Source organism: Odontomachus brunneus, unplaced genomic scaffold (assembly GCF_010583005.1).
Source record: "Odontomachus brunneus isolate Ranch 3 - 2012 unplaced genomic scaffold, Obru_v1 Obru_scaffold_084, whole genome shotgun sequence".
Classification (NCBI taxonomy): Eukaryota; Metazoa; Arthropoda; class Insecta; order Hymenoptera; family Formicidae; genus Odontomachus; species Odontomachus brunneus.
In genome coordinates, this window is record NW_022639534.1 from 1304396 (window position 1) to 1330221 (window position 25826).

At 33.2% G+C, this 25826-nt stretch overlaps 1 protein-coding gene across 8 annotated transcripts in view; it reads right to left on the minus strand.

Annotated features, from left to right (window-relative positions):
* Positions 1-25826, minus strand: part of LOC116847887 (calcium-binding mitochondrial carrier protein Aralar1) — a 67977-nt gene that overhangs the window by 10102 nt on the left and 32049 nt on the right. For 3 of the 8 annotated variants that reach the window (XM_032823389.1, XM_032823381.1, XM_032823387.1), the window contains exons 2-8: positions 2632-2688; positions 2345-2487; positions 1634-1749; positions 1409-1548; positions 823-969; positions 459-600; positions 273-366 (exon numbers count right to left, since the gene is read on the minus strand). In XM_032823389.1, the coding sequence (XP_032679280.1) occupies positions 273-366; positions 459-600; positions 823-969; positions 1409-1548; positions 1634-1749; positions 2345-2487; positions 2632-2688 (839 nt within the window). Of the gene's footprint in view, positions 1-272; positions 367-458; positions 601-822; positions 970-1408; positions 1549-1633; positions 1750-2344; positions 2488-2631; positions 2689-2895; positions 3569-17105; positions 17459-22455; positions 23977-25153; positions 25303-25826 lie in introns of those variants that run through there. The other 5 variants (XM_032823384.1, XM_032823383.1, XM_032823382.1 and 2 more) reach the window with 5 other exon arrangements.

Below are 25826 nucleotides of genomic sequence, written 5' to 3' on the forward strand. Positions count from 1 at the left end.
CTCTCTCTCTCTCTCTCTCTCTCTCTCTCTCTCTCTCTCTCTCTCTCTCTCTCTCTCTCTCTCTCTCTCTCTCTCCCCCTCCCTCTCTTTCTTTCTTTCTTATTGTTTGTCGTTGATCAGATCAGCGTGGAAACGGAATCGCTCCCTGAATCAATCAACCCCCAAACATTTTTTTTGCGATCAACGCTAACGACCATGCTATACCACGTGATCTTTTCTCGATCAACCAACAAGAAGAAGAACATACCGATGTCCAAATCGAGAATACTCACCCAGTTTGGTGGAGCAAGTCGCATAGATGAAACAGGATATCTACTTCCAACGGGGTTATCTGGGACATCATTTGTGCAGAATACAGAAATTCCTCTAAAAGCAAAAATGAATTTCGATAATATCGACCATAAAAAAATCTACTAGTACCTATTTATTGCAGTAAAAATCTTGCATAAATCGCATACCTTTAGTAACTTCTTGATATCTATGGCCGTTGGTCGCGTTCAAGTAGATACGTTTAATAAGTTCCATGTTATTCAAAAGAGAGTTGAACGCCATAAAGTACGGAAAGCTGACTTTTCGCCCGCTTTGGCCGGCGCCAACTGCCTACAACACGTAAAAATAATTTTTTTTCACGCATATGCATCTATATATGTGTGTGTATATATGTTAACTGCAAGTATCGATAAATTTTAATATTATATGTCGATATATTTTAATATTATTTTATGCCGTCATCGGAAACTCAAACGCCAAGACTAATAATTATCAATTTATATCACAATAGAAATAATAAAAATTTAATTGCTTTCTCGCTGTAATACTTACAGCGATTAGATTATCTCTCACGTCTTTCGTCAGGAGATGACTCTTAATACTGAGCATGATGTCTTGAAAATCCAATGCGGAAATGAAACCTGCGCCATCCTTATCGAATTTCTTGAAGGCTTCCGTCGCGTATTCCTCGTGAAAGTCCTGAAGAGCAGAATTTTTTTTTTAATGGAATACATCACATTTCTATTCTATTTTTATACTGAACGATTACAGTTGCATATACATTCACATTACATTTTACATATTGTGATTACTTTTCTAACTACAAAACTGAAACTTTTTTTCAATCTCCAAATTTGGTCTCTAAAAATTTAATCTTATTCGTTAATAAAATTTTCGAAAAATTTCAAGAGGAGATTTGTATTTAGAGGTTTATAAAATACTCCTATGTTGCGTATGAAACAATTGACTCCTATGTTATATATAAAACCATTGCGAAAAGCGAAACAAACATAGAGCTCAATACATATGCGCATTTCATAATAATCACTCGTTATGTCATACACAGTTTCCAGTTTTGTTTCCTTGAAGTGGAAATAATAAGTGAGTTCGCAATCAGGCATGCAATAGAGAGACTTACGTGCAAAAATTGACTGAACTCCGCATAGCTGATCAGCCTCTTCTTATCCTTGCCAAAGTAAAGTTTGATAAAGCTACTATCCATATTAAAGGGCATCTTCTGGTGCAGCACAGTTTTCCGCATCACCTCAACGAACTCGTCTGCAGGATTGATTACAAGGCACATGAATATAAAGTGCGAGTAGATGATTCTAAGGAAAAATCACAATTTCTGCATAATCTTTACCAAATGCAACCATTCCATTTCCATTAGTGTCAAAGAGCTGAAAAGCTGTCTTGTATAGAGCGTCTGGTACACAGAGGAGACCTTCGAAAGCTTGAAATTCGGCAAACGATATGAGTCTGAAACGAGATCGAGTCAACTTCGTTCAGTGAAGAAGGGCGCATCGCGAAGAGAGCTTTCTCTTCTTTCTGTCTCATAAATTAATTCAATTTGTCTATAAGAATTAAATACGTTCTTACAGTGCTGTAAAGTTTTATACCATTATAAGATCTGTGCTTGGTTCTTAAAGATTTATTTTTTGTATTTTGTTTGTTGTTCATCAGAGCCTTTTACAGATTTTTCACATATTTCAATTTTGATTTAATAAAAATGTTAATATTATAATACCATTTTCACAGAACAGATATATTGATTTATTATATATTAACATAACTACATTATAAAAGATACACGCCGTATCGAATTTTGAGAACATGGAGTTCTACGGAATTTCGTTAGGAAGAACAATTTAAGGATCTAACTTCTCTTTTCAGAATTACGTTTCTCCTTGTCAGAGTTTCATGATCTTTACTTGACGATTGGCCAATGGTATATTCTACCAGAACATAAAGAGGAAGAAGAAACTTTGACGATTGGCCAGTGGAATATTCTACCAGAACATAAAGAGGAAGAAGAAACTTTTTTTATTTAAATTAAATAATGGAGATCACTTACCCATCTTTACTGGTGTCGACGATACCAGCAAGTAAACTGACAGAATCGGGATTATAATCGGCATCCGTGTAAAGGCCAAGATAACTGCGTACAAAGTCAGACGCGGTCATGAACCTCTCGCCATTCTTCTCCTGTGTGGCGTACTGCAATCCGCAAAAATTGCTGAATTATCGGATTTGTGATTTCGGGAAGAAGCTATTACATCATCTAAATACGGTGACGTCGCACAATGCTTGCGAATTAGCGGCTAACTTGAAATAAAATTCACTCGAGCTTCGGTCACTTACCTGGTTAAAAATTTCATGGAGGCGTTCAGTGTTCGCACGCTTTAAGTACCCGGAACCCTGAAACACAATACATCGTGGGTGAGTGACTTACTCTGCACACGCGACACGTTCGATGAGCTCCTCTTTTGGACAGTGTGACAAATATCTACGATAAAATTTTCTACTATCATTGGGACAAGCGTAAATCCAAATTGTTTCTAGCATAAGTAGAGACCGTAGACAACTAGTAAAGTTCTTTTAACAGTAAGCGAGACCACGGATTACATGTAATATCTCGAACATTCTTCCCGCCTTGTTGAAAAAGAAATAAAAAAACGTGGCGATCAGCGCGATCGATCAGGTTCGTCGTAGGTATGATAAATTTACAGTATCGTCCAAGTGCGGCGCTTATCTTATCTCCAACGATTTTTCTATTTCGTGTTACATATGCCTAGTGAGTAAATAGCTGTTGCTGTTTTGATCGACGCGCGGAATTTTCCGGCGGTCGGAGGCAATTCGCAAGCCAGCAAAGTGACTCGTGAGAGGGCGCGTCCGAGTCCTTTGGAAGTTTCAAGACACCTTTGCACGGAGAGAATTTTATAGTAAAAATTGTTGTGAAACTTTATAATCAAACAACATGCTAACATCTTGCCTTAATTTAATCATTTATCATTTTCTCATATGTGCTATTTATATTTCAGGAATATTATTATATTATTATTATAATTTCATCACTTTTATATGCGCCATTTATATTTTAAAAGCTGATATGTATTATTGGAAAATTTACTATGTGTACCTTCACGAGATAAACTATACTGAATCTATTCCTGTAGAAAACATAGCAAAATCGAGAAAAAATTTATGTGAAAAAACCTATAATATTCTCTCCATATATTTTCTATTTTGTGACACAAGTTGACACAAGCATCGTCACAGATAGGCTTTCTTAATTATGATAGAAAATTTACATAATCGATTATATAGAAAATTAACAATTCTTCTAATTACATTTATGAAATGAATATATTGATATATTGATACAATATATTGATATATTGATATATTATAAATTATTATGATATATTGATACAAATGTATTAAATTAATTATTAAGTTTACATCATACAATAATGTAAATTTTTCGTTGATTGATGCAGCAACAAATTTATACACACACACACACACACACACACACACACACACACACACACACACACACTCTCTCTCTCTCTAAAAATTATACTTAAATTTTATATTACATTTAACATGGCATACTATTTGGGGCATCATTTTTTCAGATTTCTCTCGTATTTTGGTTGCATCATTCTACATGATAAATATGAGTAATCTAATCAGCCAAAAATAGACTCAATGTTGCTGAATTTCGTGATTTATACTATAATTCTAGACAAAATCGTAAAGCTCATAACTTGTTCTCGTAAGACTCGTAAGAACTTATGAGTAGACGATTGATTCATAAGTTACGATTTTACGATTTACTTGTATATTTGCTTATAATTGCAGCATTAATACACAAAGTTACAATAAATTTTACGTAATCAGTCTATCAAAAATCATATTTTTGTTGCTGAATATGGGACAAAAATAAAATGATGCTCGCGCTAATTATTACTAAATAGAAACTACCTAAATTCCATATAAATTCCGATAGTGAAGCAATCGATTTCAGAAACAGCATGAAAACAAAAAAGTGAAAAAAAACTTTCATAATTATCATAAGATAATTGATGATAAAAATTTGACTATTTCTTTAGTGCATTTGTAGAATAAATGTGTATTAAATTAATTATGAAATTTACATGTATCACACAATGATGTAAAATTCTTATATTAATACAGCATACATACTCACATAACACGTAATATTACATAATATCACAATAATATTAAGTTCCGGTTAGTTTTGAGGGATTTCACAACAATATTAAGTTCCGGTTAGTTTTGAGGGATTTTGTGTAAAAAAGAAACACATATTTTAGAGAGACATTAAATTATTTTAATCAAAATATTTTCCACCGTTAGCTACAACTTTTCCCATTTTTCTGGTAATAAGTGGATTCCGCGATAAAAGAAATATTCGTCTTTCGAAACAATCCATTCATCGATCCATTTCTTTATTGCATCATATGTTTTGAAGTACTGGTCAGTAAGGCTCCATGTTGCATCAATCGAAATAAGTAATAATCTGAAGAAGCACAATCTGGTGAATACGCGTGTAGTAAGACTTCCCATTGAAATTCGGATAACGTATCTTTAACTGCTTTTGCAAGTGTGGTCGAGCATTGTCGTGCAACAAAATCACTTTGCGTTTTCTTTAAGCTGTTATTGGACGTTTCTGGTTCAAAGCACGATTCAAATCGATTAATTGTTGTTGATAAAACTCAGCAGTGACTGTTTGATTCGGTTTCAGCAACTCATAATACACGATGCCCTTCATGTCCCACCAAATATATAACAAAACTTTCCATGGATATTGCATTTTGGAGTCGATGTCGACGGTTGGCCTGGATCTACTCACGATCTTTTACGCTTAGGATTACCATAGTATATTCATTTTTCATCGCCAGTTGCAATTTGATACAAAAATTGCTTCTTTTTGTGACGAGAAAGCAATGAAGTGCAAATGGTTAAACGATTCTGAATAGCCAATTCAGACAATTCGTGTGGGACCCATTTGCCTTCTTTTTGAGTCTTTCCTATTGCATGTAAACGATCTGAAACGATTGATTTACCAACATTTAATGTTGTAGCTAATTGAAGTGTTTGAACTGAATTTTCATCCAACAATGCCTGCAATTCGGCATCTTCGAACTTTTTTGGTTGACCTGAACGTTCTTTGTCTTTCAAATCAAAACCACCGCTTTTAAATCGTCGATAACAATATTCACGTTTTAACTGATGGAGCAGACTCAGAATAAGTTTCTGAGATGAATCAATGAGTTTTGGCAGCTATTTCCTTCGAATCAAAACAAAGTAATAGATGCCGAAAATGCTCTTTATCACGTTCCATGTTTAGTCGCACTAAACAGTGTGTTTATGTTTACGAATGCACAGGACATGTGTCAATTTGTTTGTAGAAATGTCCTAGCTTTGACATGACATACCCATTTTCAAAATGTTTCCAGTGGATTTCTAGCTATAGCCATCTACAGTGAATCTTCAAAACTAACCGGAATACCTAATATTTCCGTAATATTGCAATATCGCAGAAATATTATGGAAATATCACTATGATATTGTATATATTACATGCTATATGGGTATTTATTGCAACATTTGCTTTCCGATTTTCATATCATATTTTATATCAAACATTGAGTAAATTTTCATAATTTCATTTGTGTATTTTTATTTCGTCATTCTTTGTGATAAATATGAATAAATAAATATAAATGAAGCAATCATAAGGGACACAACATTTACATATCGATCTCAAAAAAGTTTTTGCTAAGTTTATATGCATCTGTTTGTCTCGATAGATAGACTTTTATGATTGCTACAATGTGAGTCAGTCAATGATGGAATTTTTATAATTTTTTTCTATTATATTTATGGAGAAAATATGTTGCAATGAACTAATCATTAAATTTACATCATACAATGACGTCAATTTTTTATATTGATGCAGCAACAAATTTACTAAAAAAAATTGCTCTGAGATTTTTATATTACAATTTATGTTGCGTATTATATTGTTTTATATTGCGTTTTATATTACATTTTATATTACATTTTATATTGCGTATTATATTGTTTTTAGTAAATTCCAACTATTTATTTCGCCTTTCTACTTCGACATTGCCTGCGATAAATACGAGCGCCACCTGAGACAGTCATAAGGAATACATTCTTTACACCTCAACCTCAATGCATTGAGGAAAAGACTCGTAATTATTACTACATGTACATAAATAGAATTTATGTAAAAATTCAGTAACTAGTACCGAATATAATAATAACCAAATATGTAGGAGATTTAATGTACGAAAAACTTTTAATCACAGTCAAATGGACTAAAGATTTTTATAATAGCTACCAAATATTTAATATTACTAAGTATTTGATGATTATTATCGATAAATATTATATTTAGTAAATGTTATGAAATCATACAATTCTGATTGATGAAATATTTGCTAAGTATCAATATTTATCTTGTTATATAGTAACGAAAAATATTTGGTAATTATCAACCGTATTTATATTAATATATATATATATATAACCTATTGATATTGATCACATATCAACTGTTGTTTTCCAACATTTGCTAGTAAATATGGCATTCTATGTCATAATTCTTAAAAGTTATAAGGAAAGTTACAAGCGTGAGTACAAAGATATCGTCATAGCTTGTAGGATTCACCAGTTTCTGTTCGATCATGAGATAAAACATCAAATAAGTAGGTTTGTGAAAAAAGATGGGTAACTGCTACAGGAGTCGAATAAAATCACTGACGGAATTTCATGTATAAAGCGATAAAAAGCGTCTATGTAAAAAATAAAAAATACAGATATTTTAAAATAGAATTTAAAAAGTATAATGAAATTTTTTGAATAAAATAAAAATTACCTAAAACAATTCTCATCTCGGGCACAAGCTTTAGTAATAATTACCAAACATCTCATTTTCTGCTACCAAGATTTGCTATTAATTTCTATAATCTAGTTTGATGACCTAAACGTATAGTTCAAGCAGCTAAATCTTGGTTCTAAAAACTATACACATTTGCTTTATATAACTAAATTATTTCCTAACTTATTAATTATTTCCTATCACTTTATGTTTAGCCCGCATTATTTGACTGAATAATTTAGCAACAACTACCAAATTTTGGTATTTGTTACAAAATCCTTTCAGAGTAATTTCAGTAAAGCTGCTACCAAATTTACATCTGTCTATCTGGAAAATCACGCAAATCATATGAATTCCAAACGGGAATTCGCCGAAATAGGAAGGTCACCTCCCTCCCTCCCCCTCTCTCTCTCTCTCTCTTTCTCCCCGCCTCTGTGACTCACGTGCTGCCCACGTGTCCGTCACGTGAAGAGACACCTTGCATTTCCGGCCACAATAAGTACAATGCGCGACTCACAACCGCAAGACGCTCCGGGGACGCAGAAAATAATGAACTACCAGTGCAGCAGAATCGTTATGCGAGTGCGCGTTGTGCGCGCGCGTGCTCGTCAGCTCGTGAAAACGATAACCCGGTGAAACACGAGATCGACTGTCTCTCTTCCTCGACGTATCAAAGACGCGAGGCGCACTTAAGTTACATCGCGGTATCGCCGCGTATCCATAACCGAATTAAGATCACGACCCTGTCTCATAGTACTTGCCCTCGCCTCCCATCATTCACGAACGATATCAAGCTGACGTTAGTCCGATATTGCTAATTAAATGATCATCGCGTCGTGCCATTTATCTGCCGATTAATTCGCGAGATGACCCGGAAGAGATAGACAACGGAAGAAGAGATGGAATGAGAGAAAGATCTTCTGCTCTTTTACTTCTCTTATTTAATATATTATCAATATATGATATATTGTTGTTATATCACAATCTAAATTTTTTTCAAGTAAAATTTCATTTGAAAAGTAAGGTAACAGTCGAGTCAATCGAATGACTTTTCATTTATATAAAATATATATATAATTTTTATCCTAAATCGTTGAATGAATATTAATTCGCGAAGTACACAGAGAGAACGATTTGTTGAATAAAATAAACGCTTCTTTGGAATAGTCCAAACAAATTTTTTCACATTAATTCGCGAAGTACACAGAGAGAACGATTTGTTGAATAAAATAAACGCTTCTTTGGAATAGTCCAAACAAATTTTTTCACATTAATTCGCGAAGTACACAGAGAGAACGATTTGTTGAATAAAATAAACGCTTCTTTGGAATAGTCCAAACAAATTTTTTCACATTAATTCGCGAAGTACACAGAGAGAACGATTTGTTGAATAAAATAAACGCTTCTTTGGAATAGTCCAAACAAATTTTTTGGTTGACACAACAAAAATATTTCGTTGGAACTAAGCCGTAAATATTTTTATTGCGTCAAACAAAATTTTGTTCGATCAATTAAAAAATTTGATTGGACCATTCTAAAGAAGCATTTGTTTGTTTCAACCAAATCGTTCTCTCTGTATAGCTTGGAAAAGATAGGCAACGATCAAATACGTATCTCATTCTTTTTTATTTCTTTTATTTAATTATTGATACATTTTCAATACATCAATAATATATATAATATATTGAAGCAATATATTGTAATTTAAATTTTTCAAATAAAATTCCATTCGACACGTAAAATGATAGTAAAGTCAATTGAATAATTTTCATTATAAAATAAATTCTCTACTCTGAATAGCTGAATACATATTTTTAATCGAAATTAAGAAGTAAACTTCTAATGTTTTTCCTTGTTATTGAAACAAATTCTCATCTTAATCGATTGTGATATTCACTCGTATGAATTAAGAATCCAGGCTTGAGTTAAACATCCAGTATTTTTAGTCTCGATTTGACTGAAATTTTTCTATATTTATATTGTCTTTATATTATCTCCCTAAAGTTATATATATTGTATTGCAATATTATATATATGCAAATATATGTATACAGGGTATACAAATGTATGTATACAGGGTAAGGCAATAACTATTACTACCTTAAATATTTTTAATCCATGTTAATAGGAAAATTTATGTAACCAAATAGCATATTACAAAAAGGGTTATAATATAGCGATGACTTTTGTCCAGGTGGAGGAACTTCAGAGATATCACCTTCATTTTTTTAAATGGAATCGATATGTTTTGTTTCCATCATATGATAGAAGGGCTCAAAACAAGTTCAAAACATATAACACAAAATTATTGAACAAGATTAAAAGTAAAAAAGCGATAAAAAAATACACACACACACACACACACACACACACACACACACACACACACACACACACACACACACATATATATATATATATATATATAAAATTTATAATTATGTTATTTATATGCATATATATAAATATTTTTTATACTATAAATATAAATCATATTATAAATAGATAATATAAATGTAAATTATTCATATGTAATTTTCTCTGAAGCAATTTGTTCGTGTACAAAGCTAATTGTGTATTTATCAAAGACTCTCGCAAGAATGAATTGGAATATGTATTGCGCGCGTTCGAAACGGAATAATTGAATTATATTGTATTCACATTCCGAGCTTGACCCGCCGCCACTTACGGAACGTCAAAATAATGAAATTAAATTCGATCGAGTTCCGAGCGCCGTTCGGTTCGTTGCGCACATTGCAATATATAAATAGTACCTCATAATTAATCTAGTTATAGTCGTCACTCTAACAAAGCAGAATGAAACGCGAACGACGCGGATATATAGAGTACTGCCATAAGGACGTGACAAAAATAACATGCAGCTAATATACACATGTATCCTACCGTTCCATATTCTCTCTTTCTCTATCCGATTTATTATAACGCACAGCGCGTAGTTAAGCGAAATAAATAATGGCCGGCCGTATCAGTATTAATTAACACTAGTCCTCCGGTTTGATCAAATTTCGCTCAATCCTGCATTGTGTAATTGACATTACACGATTGAAAATTTCTCTCGTTGTGGCGATCCAAAACGTAAAAGAAAACAAACATTTTAACTTCAATGATAAACAATTGACTTAAGAGGATGCTAAAGCTGAAAACTTTATCGACTGGCGTTTTTCTGCGAAGTTTATGTCGTATTGGTTATACAGAATTACAAATGTTTTTACGCAATGAAAATTACGTGCAAAAATAAATGGGAGTATTGCTCAAAATATGTGACAAAAACAAGTAAAAATTTTTAATATAAAATCTGAAGCTGTCAGCGTAATATTTGCCTAATCCAAAAATTCCGCAACTTGTACACACCGGAAATATGGATGCTCCAGACAAAAAAATTTTGAAAAACATCGCTGTATCTTTGCAATTTGAACTTAGAAGCTTAAGAATATAGTTTGCAAAAATATTTCTACATATGCGTGGTCAGATTTTCCGCTGAGTATAGTAAAATAAAGCGACACATTTACGTAAGTTCTGTATGTACAAGAAATACGAAAAGAATAGCATGATTGCGTTAATGATGATTGTCTCTGTGTTTTTGACATTTTCAAAGTTCGTCATCCGCTTCAACATCCTCTTAGAATTGACGAAGAATGTCAAGGCTTATTAACTGCTTGACAGTTCGTGTAGTCACAAACCTGCGGAAACATTTAACCGCATCGGCGACCTTCGATATTTAGCTTTAACGCTAGGCAACGCGCTGTGCGAGACGATTTACCTTTAAACTTTATCTAACGCGGTAACCTGCGAAAGAAAGAGAGAAAAAAAAGAAAGAGAGACCAGAAAAAAGTCATAAACTCGTGATATACATCGTGCACGCATGTGTAGATATATATACCTAAGAGAAAAAAAAATATCTAAACGTAGAAAGTACTTATTCAGTGCGTACTAATAACATGTTTATTTAAATCTCAATTTTCACATATATATTTAAATAGAATAAACAATTGTTTTCCTATAAAAAACTATGGTTTTAAGAAAACGTACATGAGGTAAATATTGTAGTAGAAATGGCGTTAAAATTATGCTTTGAAATAAACAAGTGCTTTTATAAGCTGCATATTCAAAATAATATATATTTAAAAAAAATGTTTTCTTAACAATATTTTTTTCTTAAAAATATGTTGAAAGAAATTGCCGAAATTCTACCAGTTTCTTTAATAGTACCTCATCAATTTCTTTATTATTACTAAATATGAACGGCATCTAACGGTAAAAATAAGCGAGCAATGAGAAATATGAACAAAGAATTTCCAGATTATGTCTTATTTTGTGTGCGTGCAACAAACATTGAAAAAAAATCAAGTACGGTTTAGGAAACCGATACAATTTCGGCAGTTCCCTATATTATAGTAAATATGTTATTAGTATTCACCAAAAAGATATTTGTTTTCTCGACATTTTTCTTTTCTCTTATCATATGTACATATGTATGCAAAAAAAGATATATATCAGAGTAAAAATATCAATTAAATTCGCCTCAATTTAATAATTGATTTGAATAAATAATTTCTAATTTAATTAATTGGCAATTATAAGCCTATTCAATTAAAAATATTTTAATTAACCACTGACTTCAAGAAATCTAATTAAAAATCATTCAATTAAAGATTAATTTAAAGGAATTCAATTAAAAACTGTTGAATTAACGATTAAAACGAGAAAGTAATTAAAGAATATTCGATTAACAATTGAACATAGTCAATGTAATTAAGGGTTATTTAATTGACAATTAATATAAGCTATATATATATATATATATATATATATATATATATATATATATATATATATATGTATAAGCACATATTCAGCTCGGTTGGTTACCATAAACAATGTAAATAACTACAGTTAATTTCGATTAACATTAATTGGTCAATCGTCTTACTGTGCTTTTCGATATCAATTGTCAATTAAATAACCCTTAATTACATTGACTATGTTCAATCGTTAATCAAATAATCTTTAATTATTTTCGCTCGTTTTAATCATTAATCCAACAGTTTTTAATTCCTTCAAATCAATCGTTAATTGAATGATTTTTAATTAGATTTCTTGAAGTCAGTGGTCAATTAAAATATTTTTAATTGAATAGACTTATATTAATGGTTAATTAAATTCAATAATTAATTGAAAAAGTAATTAATTACTCGTAATTCTGATACACATATATGCAAAAGAAAATGCAATTATTACAGCATTTGCACGACATCGTCCTATCTCGCGTATCTTCACTCGCTTTCGCGAGAGTATAATGCAACGATTCTCTAATTGACTGCAGTAGGAAACAGCTACTCGTATCGATTTCCCGAATTCAAGGAGGAAATCGATAACGGTATTTCGACGTGCAAAAGCAGGAATCCGATATGGTATCGTCACTCACGCGCAGACATTGATAGACCCCTCCGCTTATCCATCGAATCGACTCCTTCGGAATTCTAATGACGACGAGAACTTCTGATCCATACATATGCATGTGTGAGAGCACGCCTATTACATATAACTACGACGATGAGAGACTGGCCGTCCCCTATTTAATTAAGACAGTCGCGTTTGCTAAGCCGACGAGCAAATACCGCCATGCATGTGGGTAAAGTAATGCACACACCGCGACGCGGTAAAGAAATTTTTTTAATTACACGCAGCGTGGAGTAATGAATGAAATTCGTCACGTGTGCGACAAATGATCGTCGCGTCATGTTATTTATCTACTAATTCGCGAGATAACTCGAAGAAGATAATAACGATGAAAAATATCTCCTTTTTTATTTTTTTTACTTAACCGTCGAAATTATCAATATAAAAGAGACTTATATGCGTGATATGTTATCAATATATTATAATATGAATTGTTTTTAATATTTATAATATTTTTCTTCGAGCGAAAGTTCTCACAAAAAGTAGAGCGAATAAGTGACTTTTTACTTATATAGAGTGTATTCTCCACTTTGAGTCGATGAGAGAATATCTTCATTCGAAATCGAATGAGTAAATCTGATTTACTCTTCTATTATAAGAACAAATTCATTCTATCGATTAAACATTCGCCTTTACGAATTAAAAATCTATTTTATATATCAGTTAGAAATTCACTTTTGCGATTCCGAGTATTTTCACTGTCATTTCGAGTGAATTTTCACTCATTTTGAATGAAATATAAATCCAAATAGTATGTATAGCCAGCGATAAAAAGAAAACAACGCATTTTCCTCCCACGTGTCGGAATAGACGGAAACCATGATGACAGTTGCACAATTTTCAGCAGAATTAAGAAATAACGCGTGACTTGAAACGCCGTTATCTATTATAAGTTACTATCTTCAGTAACGATTTTAAAACGGTGTTCTTATTCTTAGTTAGTAGCGATAACAGAAGCGCAATTGCATTTTCTGTGTGACGTTAGTAAGGACAATAGTTGCTCTTATCATTACTCTGCATACATAGAATACACTTATATAAGATAAGAGACGACGAATCGTAAAAGAAAAAGGTTTTCAAATTTTAATGAGAAAAGCAACGGAAATTTCAATGATTTGTTGCTACTTGACTAACAATAATAATAAATTGGTTAACTACACGGAAGAGAAAAGAACTAAACGCATTTTGATTGAAGAAGACAGAATTTCTAATTCTTAGAAACCAAATTTAATCCACAACTAAATGCATTTTGGTTAAAGAAAACAAACTTTTTGATTCTTACAAACTAAATTCAGTTTAAACATATTTAATTATTACATATTATAACATATTTAATTATAACATATTATTACAGTATATTTATTTAATTATAACATATTTATTTAAACATGTTTATTTTGTCACGTAACTCAACTAATTTTTGTCTCGCGAATAATAATGAATTTTTAGGTAATGAGTTTTTTTCTCAAAATCAACAACGATAACAGTAAAGAACTGTTTTTTTCAATAGGTAACGAGTAACAATAACGTAATTTTTAAGAAGTAATTTTTCCAAGCCCAAATTTTATTCGTCGCAAAACTCATTGCAATGAAAAACATTGCCGTTTTTAACGACATAAGGAAAAATATTGAATTATCACGACACACAATGACACAACTAAACCAAATTTTTCTGAAAAACCGAATTCGGTTTAAACGCATTTAGATGTGCCATTGTCACATTAATTCAACCAATCTTTTTGTAGATAATAATAAATTCTTAGATAATGAGTTCTTTTCAAAATAAGCAATGGTAACAAGCTACTTTTTTCAATCTATAACGAACAACAGTAACGAATTATTTTTAAAAAATAATTCTTCCAACTCGAGTTTCATTTTTCACGAAACTCATCGCGATAAAAAGTGTCGCAACATTCCTGCCATTTTTAACGACATAAAGAAGAAAAAGTTGATAAAATTAACATGACAACGACACAACTAAACACGTTTTAACTGAAGGGGACAGAATTTCCCTTGTTACACTGAGAGAAGAATTTAGTAAATATTATCAAAATTTGGTTACTATTACTAAATGATAGACGTAAATATAGCGGGTCAAAGCTATGGCAATACTTATTAATTAATTTAGTTCTGTAAAATAAATTATTTATTTGACAGAAGTAAAATTTATTTGCTTCCAGAATATATTTGGTAAATAAAACTTATTGAATAGTTGAGCAAAATAAGCGATTTTGTAATAGTTACAAAATTTTTGATAGGTTCAACCAACTATCTGTAATAATAAATATTGAAACGATGTAATAGCTGCAAATGAATGAATTTTTCGTTGTGCTGCAACAAAACTTATACTGGTAACAAAATAGAACTCGTACCTATTAAATTTTTTATTATATGGGATATAACGATTTCATAACAATTATCAAATATCTGTTCATAACTGTAATATATTTCATATTAAATATTTAACATTAAGTAACTATTACTAAATTATTTAATTGATGTTACTGTGAATGCAATTACGTCATACTCCCGATCTATTAAATATTTGGTAATTATTATCATATTTAATATTAGTTACTAAGGATTCAATGAATTTCTGTAACTAAATGCAGTTTGTTATAGTTACCAGTCTTTTCTCTCAGTGTATAAATCAAATTCGGTTCTTAAACATCAGAAATTTTGTTTCCTATATTTGGTAAATTCTTGGGTAATAAGATTTTTTTTTGCAAAATAAGCAACAATAACGATCGACTTTTTTCGATGTGTGACGAGTAACGAGTCACTTTTAAAAGATAGTTCGCCCAATAGTTTCACCTGTTGCGGACTTATCACAATGAAAAAAGCGCCGCGATCTTTCTACCTTCGATCCTACAACGTGGACGCACATTCGGCGAATTCTGCCCGAAATACGTGAAGCGACACATCCTCACGTTGGATCACGAGATGTATCCTCGTGACAGAAGAGTTCGCAAGAACGTTGTGGGAAGCGATCGAAGCGTGTCCTGCATCACTGTCACGGACACGACCGGAGGCCTTTCCGGCAAACTGCCAGTCGAGGGGGACGCGGTTTAATACAGCTAAAGGTATCTACACACCGTCGTCGTCGTCATATCCTCTGTTCTTGTCATGATGGCGACCTAACCAACCGAATCTGGGACACGCTCCAACTCTTCGCGGGAAAAATCCACAAAATAGTCCCGCACGATGTTTGTGGATCTGTACTAGAGACTCTCCGCACACTCCTACAAATGTGAAGCTGGTAATGTCGACGTGTTATATCACCGATGCCGTTCGTCTGAATGAAGAATTCGCACGGAAAAATTCGCCAAGAACTCACAGAACCGACTGGACCAAATAAGCAACATAATAACGCTTATATATACCCGAAAACCTCTCTGAACAATAATCAAAGCGGAGGCAGGGTTCACTTCGCAGTTCTAACTTTAGAAAAATACCCTTCCAAAGAATAGAAAGTATTTTCACGGAGTCGAAAAGGTACGAAAAGATTAAGGACAATATAGGACGGTCCTACGCCTAACATTCGTTTCAAAGATGCTGAAACATGTCTAAAACAGGAGGCCTTTTAAACATCTCTAAGACGTTCTCTAAACATTTGAACCATCATTCATCCCTCCCCACCTATTCTGCATCTGTGATCAATGAGAAGGAAAAAAGACTTTGCCCAGACAGACTCATGCAACAGATTTATTACGATGTGAGAGAGACAATCGACAATAGAAACTTTATAATTTTTAAATTACATTTACGGAATGAATATATTGTATATGAATTAATTATTAAGTTTACATCATATACAATAGTGTAAATTTTTGTTGTGTTAATACAACAATAAATTTACTAAAAGTTACACTTAGATTTTTATATTACATTTACCATGACATATTATTTCGGGCAAATTTGGATTACTTTTTCCGTATTTCTATTTCGTCATTCTATATGATAAAAATATTAGTGCAATCTGATCAATCATATTTCAACGTTGCTGAATTTCGTAATTTAATATACTTAAAGTTGCTATAAAGCTTACATACATCAGTCTAGGTAGTCAGTGTCATAGATAGTCTAGGTAGTCATCAGGGTAGGATTGCATTACAAATGTCCTTTTTAAGAGAAATTTTATTGAAAATTCACAGTATATGTAACGCGAACCACAGATTTTCAGGAAAATTCCTCAAAAGGGACGTTTTGAAGTGCATTCCAAAAGAATTTCTCCAGGTAAGATTCTCCTATGGTCGAACCTACAAAGCGAAACTATTCTCTAAAGTGCATTGTATGTTTCAAACTCGAGGTCACAGGCGTAGACGCCGTTGTGCGCTGCGCTTTAGACTGCGAGGTCATTGAGGTCCACGGCAGCGGGCAAGGAAAGAAGCTACGTAAAACAGATACTACGTACTCTCGAAGTCGGCATACTGTTGCTCTGCTGTGTTGCTGTTGCTAAGCTACGCTAATCTAATCTAACGATCCTCCGTCTATCAACAAGGGCTGGCCAAGGGTGACGACATGAACGACGACGTAACGCGCCGAGGAGAAGTTCGCGCACACGCGGAAACGACAACGCAGACGTTGTTCCAAGAAAGTATCCGGATTCACCTGCGAACGACACACGTGTCGAGCCGAGCGCAAAGGCACGGCCTGAACGAAAGTACAGCGACGCACACGCAACAGTGCGCCATCAACGCGCCAAAGTCACGAGGAGACTGAATGTTAGCCACTCTGATACGGCTGAGAGGCGAGCGAGAGAGAGCAAGAGACGAGGAGACCTCTCCTCTCTCTATCCCCTCCTCATGCTTGATCTTAAATTCGTCCCTGTCGTTTTGCTCCGCTGAAGTTGTTGACCGGTTCTTTCGCGCCCACGGCTTCCGCTGCCGCCGATACCGCCACCTCCCTCGAGATCTCGCTGCCGCGACCGGGGGTTGAAGGGGTAAAACGCAGGTAGGAGGGTGCTTTTGACCTGGGAACGGCCAGCCGGTGTGACTTACACGCCGGCATAGTATGAGTTTCAGTTTACCAGTGGTTACCAGATAGTGACGTATCGCGCGCACGACGAGATACCACCGTGGCTTTGTATTGATATCACGCACACGACCGTATATATGAACACTGAAGCACTGAAGCACTGAAGCACTAAAGTGAAGTGTTCAGTATATTTTATTGCTCATGCATACAGAAGAAAGAACGCATTCTTGTTTGAAAAATATTATTTTTTTATTTTCGACATGTAAGTCTTTTAAAACGGGATTACATAACGTTGAGCGGAGGTGTAAGCTACTCGCATCAGTATATTTCATATAATTCAACAAAGAAAAATATATTCTCATTATTTAAAAATAATTTTCGCATGGAGAGAATGTTATAGATAGCAAAGACAGTAAAGATTAAGTAAATAGTAAAGATAATAAAGATTACTATATGATTCTGGTAAGATTAGCAAGAGCCCCTACGCAAAGTTTGGAATTAAGTACGCAAATACATACCAGAAAAACGTTAATGATAAATTGCTTCGACAAACCTTGCGTAGAGGCCTTTGCTAATTTTCTCATAATCTATTTTAGGTAGACTCATCAATTTAGTAAGGCAAAATATTTAACAACACTTATCAAACAAATAAAAACACTTTTCATTAAAAAATTTTTTGCATATTACTTAAAGACATAATATATATGATTGATCAATATATATGATTGGTCAAAATATAGATGATTGACAATCAGTTAATCTGAACATTTATGTTTATTTTTATTAATTTTTATTTTTACTTCTTATTTTTTATTTTTATTATTTTCATTATTTAGATATTGACTGTGAGATGTAGACGCTACTAGTGGCAGTCGCGCGCACTACGAGGCAAGCGGCACATGCAAATATAGCGGTCACGCGATACAACTTTACAGTTCTGCTATGCGTATAGTGTTGAAATTACGAGAATGATGCATGTAACCTTTTTGTAGACAATTGAAAGCACTTCATTTTTTGTTGGACAATATTTTTTTTTAAATCAGTATTTCAAAAGATATACATAAAAATACCGAAAAAATTCATTTTTTAATGGTTTTTTTTTTAAGATGGCGACCACAATATAACCAATCGCCAAATTTTATTATCATATTCGGAGACAAAGTATCCATCGAAAATATGTGTACGCGTTTAATTTTCTGGTGCTGTAATTTTTCTAGAAGTTTACCTCCAAATGTAATTCTCTAATCTGAACTTCTTACTGTTCTCGAGAAAAATGATCGTAAAGAGTCCCCAAAATCAAGCGAAACTCGGCCGCCCTATTTATTATGTTCCTTAACAAGATAGACCTTACTGGCAGTTTATTTTCCTGGACTACCATAAATATTAAATGAAAAAAATTTATATAAAAAAAACAAAAGAATTGTCATATTTTCTCCATACAGGAAATCACAAAATATTAGATTAAGAATATGATGTTGTAAATGTCATTATCATTATCATTAAAATAATCATATTATACTTCTTATGAGATTACTATAATATTCAAATAAAATTTGAATTGTTGAATTGAAGAAATAAAATTTTTCCAGCGAAATTATATGTCGTTGTTTATATATAAAACAATGATTGTTAACTTGAATATGTTAATTTTAAGTAAATATTAATTTTTTCTGCAATTTTAAATAAATATTAATTTTTTGTGCAATGCACTGCGAATAACTCTCGTGATATAAGTTTAAAGCCCAAAATTGTAAATGCAAACGTGTAGGTGAGAACTATTTTGACGAAATAGTCGAATTATGATCAGATCATTTTAGTCGCTAATAATATTATCGTAATAATCATGCCATTAATAATTAATAATATCATTAATAATTATAATAATTATAATAATATGTATAATAATATATATCATGTATGAATATATAGGAATATCATGTATGTATGAATATATAATAATATGTAAAATGATAATATGTAATAATAATGTAAATGAGAAAGAGCTGCCTCGTAGAAACAACTTGCCGTTATCATTACTGAAGAAGTTATAATTTTTACTAATTACTTTTTTCATTAATCTTTGAAGGCCTGTCTTTTATAATTTGTCGCTCATTTATTTATCTTATTTATTTATACATTCTGTACGTATAAAATAAAAATGAAAACAACAATAAAAACGATTATATTCATTAGTGTTAGCCATGAAGTGAAATTGCATTGTCATTATCATTACTAGTGAAAAAGAATAACATCGTTATCAAATTACTGAAAAGATAACGCATAACGGCATGTTACAAATAACGTTACTTTCCAACCCTAATAACGAGATTACGCGGTCACGATTTATTTTTGGACAATTATTTTTTTATTTTGAACCATCTTTTGTCATAGGTTATATTCCTCTGAATAGTTATTATCAATAAATAAACACAAAAGTTTTATAGTGTTTTATAATACACAATGTTTTATAATTACGAGAATAAATTCCTCTTTTGAGTAATAATATATATTTAGAAAATTTTTGATGAATATATATTGGGGACTATTATCAAGAAAATATACTTTGTGTTGACGATAACTATTAATTAAAATATATGAATGTGTGAATGTATGAATAAAAGGAAAATAAACTGAGCAATCGTTTTTCTTAGCAATAGAATGATATTTTTTTGTGTGTATATTATTTAATTTTTCTCAGATAAATTTTTCACCTGCTTTCATAATTCAAAAATATTCAAGATGATAATAGTTATTGCCTCACCCTATACATCTCGTTAAAATCAGAAAATGTTGGGATGTTTACAATAACTGAAGAAATATCTGGAAATGTGATGTCAAACAGTGTCGAGAATATTCTTATACTTTATCAAATAATTATTTACAATCTCTTAATCGAACTTAATCTTAAATCGCACTGATAACGTGTTAATCTTCGCATGCACTCTTAAATAATATCATAAATCTTGCTATTTCATTCTAGGATGACCCAGTTAATAATAATAAATTACGGATTACGATAGTGACACATCGTGCTCGCGTGATAGACTAAATATACGCGATGTGATTATTTTATAATACACATACATCACGACATATATGCGCGCGTACGTGTGTGTGTGTAGGTGGATGTACGATTAAAGGAATTCCAGAAATATGTGAATTAGTGATACATAATATATATCCCTAATCGATATCCATACGAGATAAAATCCGAATTCGGAAGCATATATAGAGTTACTTTAGATAATAAGCTAGTAATTCTCTCTTAAAGAGTATGCATCTGCTTTGACTTATGGATTGCAACTCCTTAACAGAAATAACGTCCCTTATTTATATTGGAAAACTACACAAAATGTCTCAAAATTATTATACAAGTTTTTAATATATTCACTACCACGACTTTACATACGTCTCCATATAAATTCTCGGTATATCGTGTTAACAATATCTCGTTTTCTACTTGATACTCTTTTGAACACTTAGTAATTTCAGTACTAATCATCTGTCATCTGAGCAAATAACGAAGCCTATGCGAAAGCCCACGCGTCATTCCGATAAGGCGCTTTACGTGTTAGTGACGTATCCTGCAGCTTGTGACTGGAATTGAAAATTGCAAAAATGTTCCAACATTTTCAAGTTATAAGTCAATAAAAAAAAGGACTTTTTTACAAATTGAATTTCAGGAAGTCAAATAAATATTAAAATGATATTTATAACCAGATGGGCTACACAGACAAAGAAATTAGTATCCACTTATAAACAATATATTCAAATTAATAATGATTGTTTCATATATAATCAATGATATATAATGATTTTTCTAACAAAAATATATGTTAAAAAAATTTGAAAATTTAAATACAACGATATTTGAAAGAATTTGAAAGTTTTAAATATAACTTATAAAAATATAAGTTAAGCTCCAGAATACGCTATTGAAATAGTTTTGCGACACCTTGTATAAATACATAAAAGAAAAAAGATTTGTACACAAAACGCGGAAGTAACGCCATCGAAAATTTGCGTTCCTTAACCCATTAAGGTCCAAGAGAAAACCGCTAAGAATAGGCTTTCAAAAACCATCTGAATTAGGGCGAAACGTCGAAATTTGTTAAAAAGTGAAAACAAAATTTGTGTTGGATTTCAAAATTCAAGATGGCGGACCAATATATCGGCCCGAAAATTTTAAATTTGGACCTATTTGAGTGAAAATCCGTTTAGGGGGGTTTTGGGTTCGCTGAGTATGAATATGCACTTATTTTTTCAAAATTTTTCAAAACGTACTTTCATTGAAATAAATCAAAATTTAAAATTTTTGACCGCCATATTGATTTTTAAAGTCAAAAAACCATTTTTCTTCTACAGTCTGCTAAAGTATGTTTTGCTCCAAAACAAACACCTTCGAAAGGTAGCTTATAATTTGGTTGAATTTTTCAAATAACAAAACTATGTCAAATTTTTGCATTTTTGGACGGCCATATTATGAATTTTGAAAAAATAAGTGCATATTCATACTCAGCGAACCCTAAACCCCCTCTAAACGGATTTTCACTCAAATAGGTCAAAATTTAAAATTTTCGGGCCGACATATTGGTCCGCCATCTTGAATTTTGAAATCTAACACAAATTTTGTTTTCACTTTTTAACAAATTTCGACGTTTTGCCCTAATTCAGATGGTTTTTAAAAACCTATCCTTAGCGGTTTTCTCTTGGGCCTTAATAAATTAATGCGTGAATTAGTTCACCGAGTCAAAGATAGAGGTTTTTAATAAAGATTCTATGCTGACCTCGTCGAGTTCGCCGTTCCTTTTCTTGTGCATCATCCTTCCTTCCGTTCATGTAGAGCCGATCGGATCATCGTCTTTCAGAAGACATCTTGCCGCGATACACTGCGCGGTTATCTGTCTCACTGCGACGGAAATCGTATCTTCGCGTACACGTATTCTTGTGTCATCGGAAACCGGTATTTTAACGCACGCTTTTTACCGCCTTTTTTGCCATATATCGCGCTATTGGAACAATTATGTGCATGAGAAACGAGTGCGCAAACGGCTCTCTTTCCCTCTCTCTCTTTCTCTCTCCTACAAAACAAAAGTATCGATCCGAAAGCATTGAATTATATATCCGCCTAATGCGATAAAGAGAACACGCACGACACATCCTCTCAGCTTTTCCGGCGACTTCGGAAAAAGACAGAAAGAAGAAAACATTCTGTCATTAAGCCATTTAACAGTTTAGATCGGCGAGTCGCGCGCATTCTCGCTCTCGAAGCTTCGATAATGAGTGCGTTCGGGGAACACGCTATCATTCTATCTCCATTGCTCTCTGGATGTGCAAGAAGGATGGAATGACGCGTAGTGCTGAATAGCACTGGTAGCGTGTTCCCCGAACGCACCCAATAACGACGAAGCTTCAACATTGAGAACGTTCCTCGCCGATCCGCGATCCCTCATCCGTGAGACAGTACTGCTCGTTAACGAACAAGGGAACGGTACAGCAAGCAATCACGGTTAAATCCCGACGTGCGCCCGACAACGATCACTCAATAATTCGATACTGCACGTTTCGCTAGGGAAAAGAAAAGGGAAAACCCGCTGTCCTCCAAAAAAGAAAGAAAACAAATAACGGGCCCGATTATGGACGCATTCAGCAAGCGTTTAGTACGTCCTTTTAATTCCAAATTCCATTTTACGCTTCTCTTGTAAGAGCATCGCGTGCAACATTGTTTCAGCTTGAGAATCGGAAAGGCATATTTAGCGCGCGACACGCATCCCACACACAAAAAAGTACTATTTTACTACTAAGAGGAACGGCTACTCAGTTTACTTTTCTTCTTTTAAGTAACAATTATCTTTAACAGAGAATTTATATAAAAGTCTCAAACTATATTCATTAGATAAATTAAAAAAAAAAAAATCAATACCATGCAGTCCTGAGAAAAATGTATTCTCTTTATAAGAATATTACGAAACTTTATGGAAAAAAAAGTTGCTTCAAATCTATGCAGCAAAACAAACCGAATTCTTCACGGAGAAAAAATGTGTTGATTCAATCACATTTCAACTAAAGCAGCCAGTATTTGATTATGACAACTGACCTTAGTTGTCTAACCAAGTGAATTCAATTATTACACAACCAAACATTCTAGCTGCTCCAGCTGAAATGCGGTTAACTGTTCGTGAATTAGCTAATCTTTTTTTCCGTGTTTTGATTTTATATTCTTAATTAAAATGCTAAACTTGCTAGGATCCAGAATGTGTACTGAGAAAAAATGCTTGAAAATTTATTTGTAGGACAAAAATTTATTTCACAGAAACAAATTTTATTTCTCAGAAATATATTTTATATCACGGAAATAAATTTTATATCATACAAATAAATTTCCAAATGTCTTTTCCTCAATGTGTTCTGAAGAAATTTGACGCTTATGATAAAGTTATGACAGATTTGCGAATATGTAAATTTATAAAATAACATTTACTTAGCAAGTAACATTTACTTGAATGCAGTAAGATAAAAGTACCAATGCCAGAACGTACCTCTAATCCTAGACACTTTTATTACTTTATCCTTTGAATTTTTTTTAAACATTCAACATAAAATGTATACACATAGGAAAAAGATTATTTATTTAAAAGAGCACCCATTTTTTTAAAACTAATATATTCGAATTAACAATCGTTATTTCATAGATAAGCAACAAAAATATAATTTTATTGGGAGAATTTTTAAGTCTTGAATTTCAACAATGTTGTAATTTTATTTAAATATTATAATAGTCTCATAAAAAGTACAATATATGATTATTGTGATGATAACGATATCTTCTTACGGCATATTTACAAACATCATACTCTCAATCCAATATTTTGCGCCTTTACTTCATGAAAATTATTTTTGAATAATAAAAATATATTTGTCTTAAGAGTATATAATAACAATATAATCAAATATATTTAAAAAATAAAGAAAAGATAGGTGGAACGCTAGCATCTCTCCCACTCAAAGATTTAACACTATGTGATATCATTTTATTAAGATTTACATGTCAAAAGTAAAGATATTTTCCAAACAAGAATGTTCATTTTTTCTGAATATATATATCCATATATTGAATACATAGAATATGTACTATGTTGAAAATTTAAATATTCGTATTTAAAGACCAGGACAATGAGAGAAATTCTAGAATGACCTACGTGTCCGTGGTACGTTCACTATGTACTTTTCTGTGTGCAGGATAGGCCCTCGTCGATTTGCCACGCATCCGCTTATTATCAAGAGACAACGTCGCGCGATACTCCACCGCGTTGGCGAGAAAAATAAAACAAACAGAAAGACGATAGAAGGGAACCATTGCAACCGAGTCGACAGGCACTATATCGTTCCCCGCCGTTCATCGTATCCCATATACCACTGCGATGCACTACGAGAGGCGACCCAGCACCCCATTCGGGGTAGACCGGATCAGCCCGAGAGAGTTACCTCGATCACCGTCCGGATCTCACTGACCGCGTCAACTCGAGCCGCAGTAGGCTCGCGCGCACCGCGATGAGCTCCCGATGCAACTGGTGCGTGCAGGCAGGTCGGAAACGAGCACGAGGAGAGGTGGTGGTGCCGCTCCACCCGCGGCCGCGCACCACCACCTCGTCTCCAGGGGGTCCCCGACCCGCTTAAACCAACGGAGAGCGCGAGACTGATCTAAGGAGGAAGAACAGGTGCACGCAACGCGGGCCCGAGCGACGTGTCGCGTTCAAGGGTTACGTATGTACGTTCATTCGTTCGTCACGGGGGTGGTGGCCATCTCCGGCGGCTCGAAGCTGTCGAGGATGATCGGTGATCGAAACGCCGACGGCGAGCAAGAAGATGGTGCGGATTTTTCAGCGCGATCGGTCATTTATTTTCGTAGGACGATGGCGTAGGTTGGATGTAGGTCGCGACAAGCGTTTCATGTTACCGCGTCGCCAGTTAAATACGTTCATTTCGACGTGTATTTTAACACATTTCATATTTTGCGCTCTACAAAGGGCCCTGAGTCAGAACCGCAGCGTTCGCATTTATGACTTTACTCGGTGTTTGAGGTTTCTCTTGTTCTTTTTTCTTCCTATTTAGTGATTCTCTCTCTCTCTCTCTCTCTCTCTCTCTCTCTCTCTCTCTC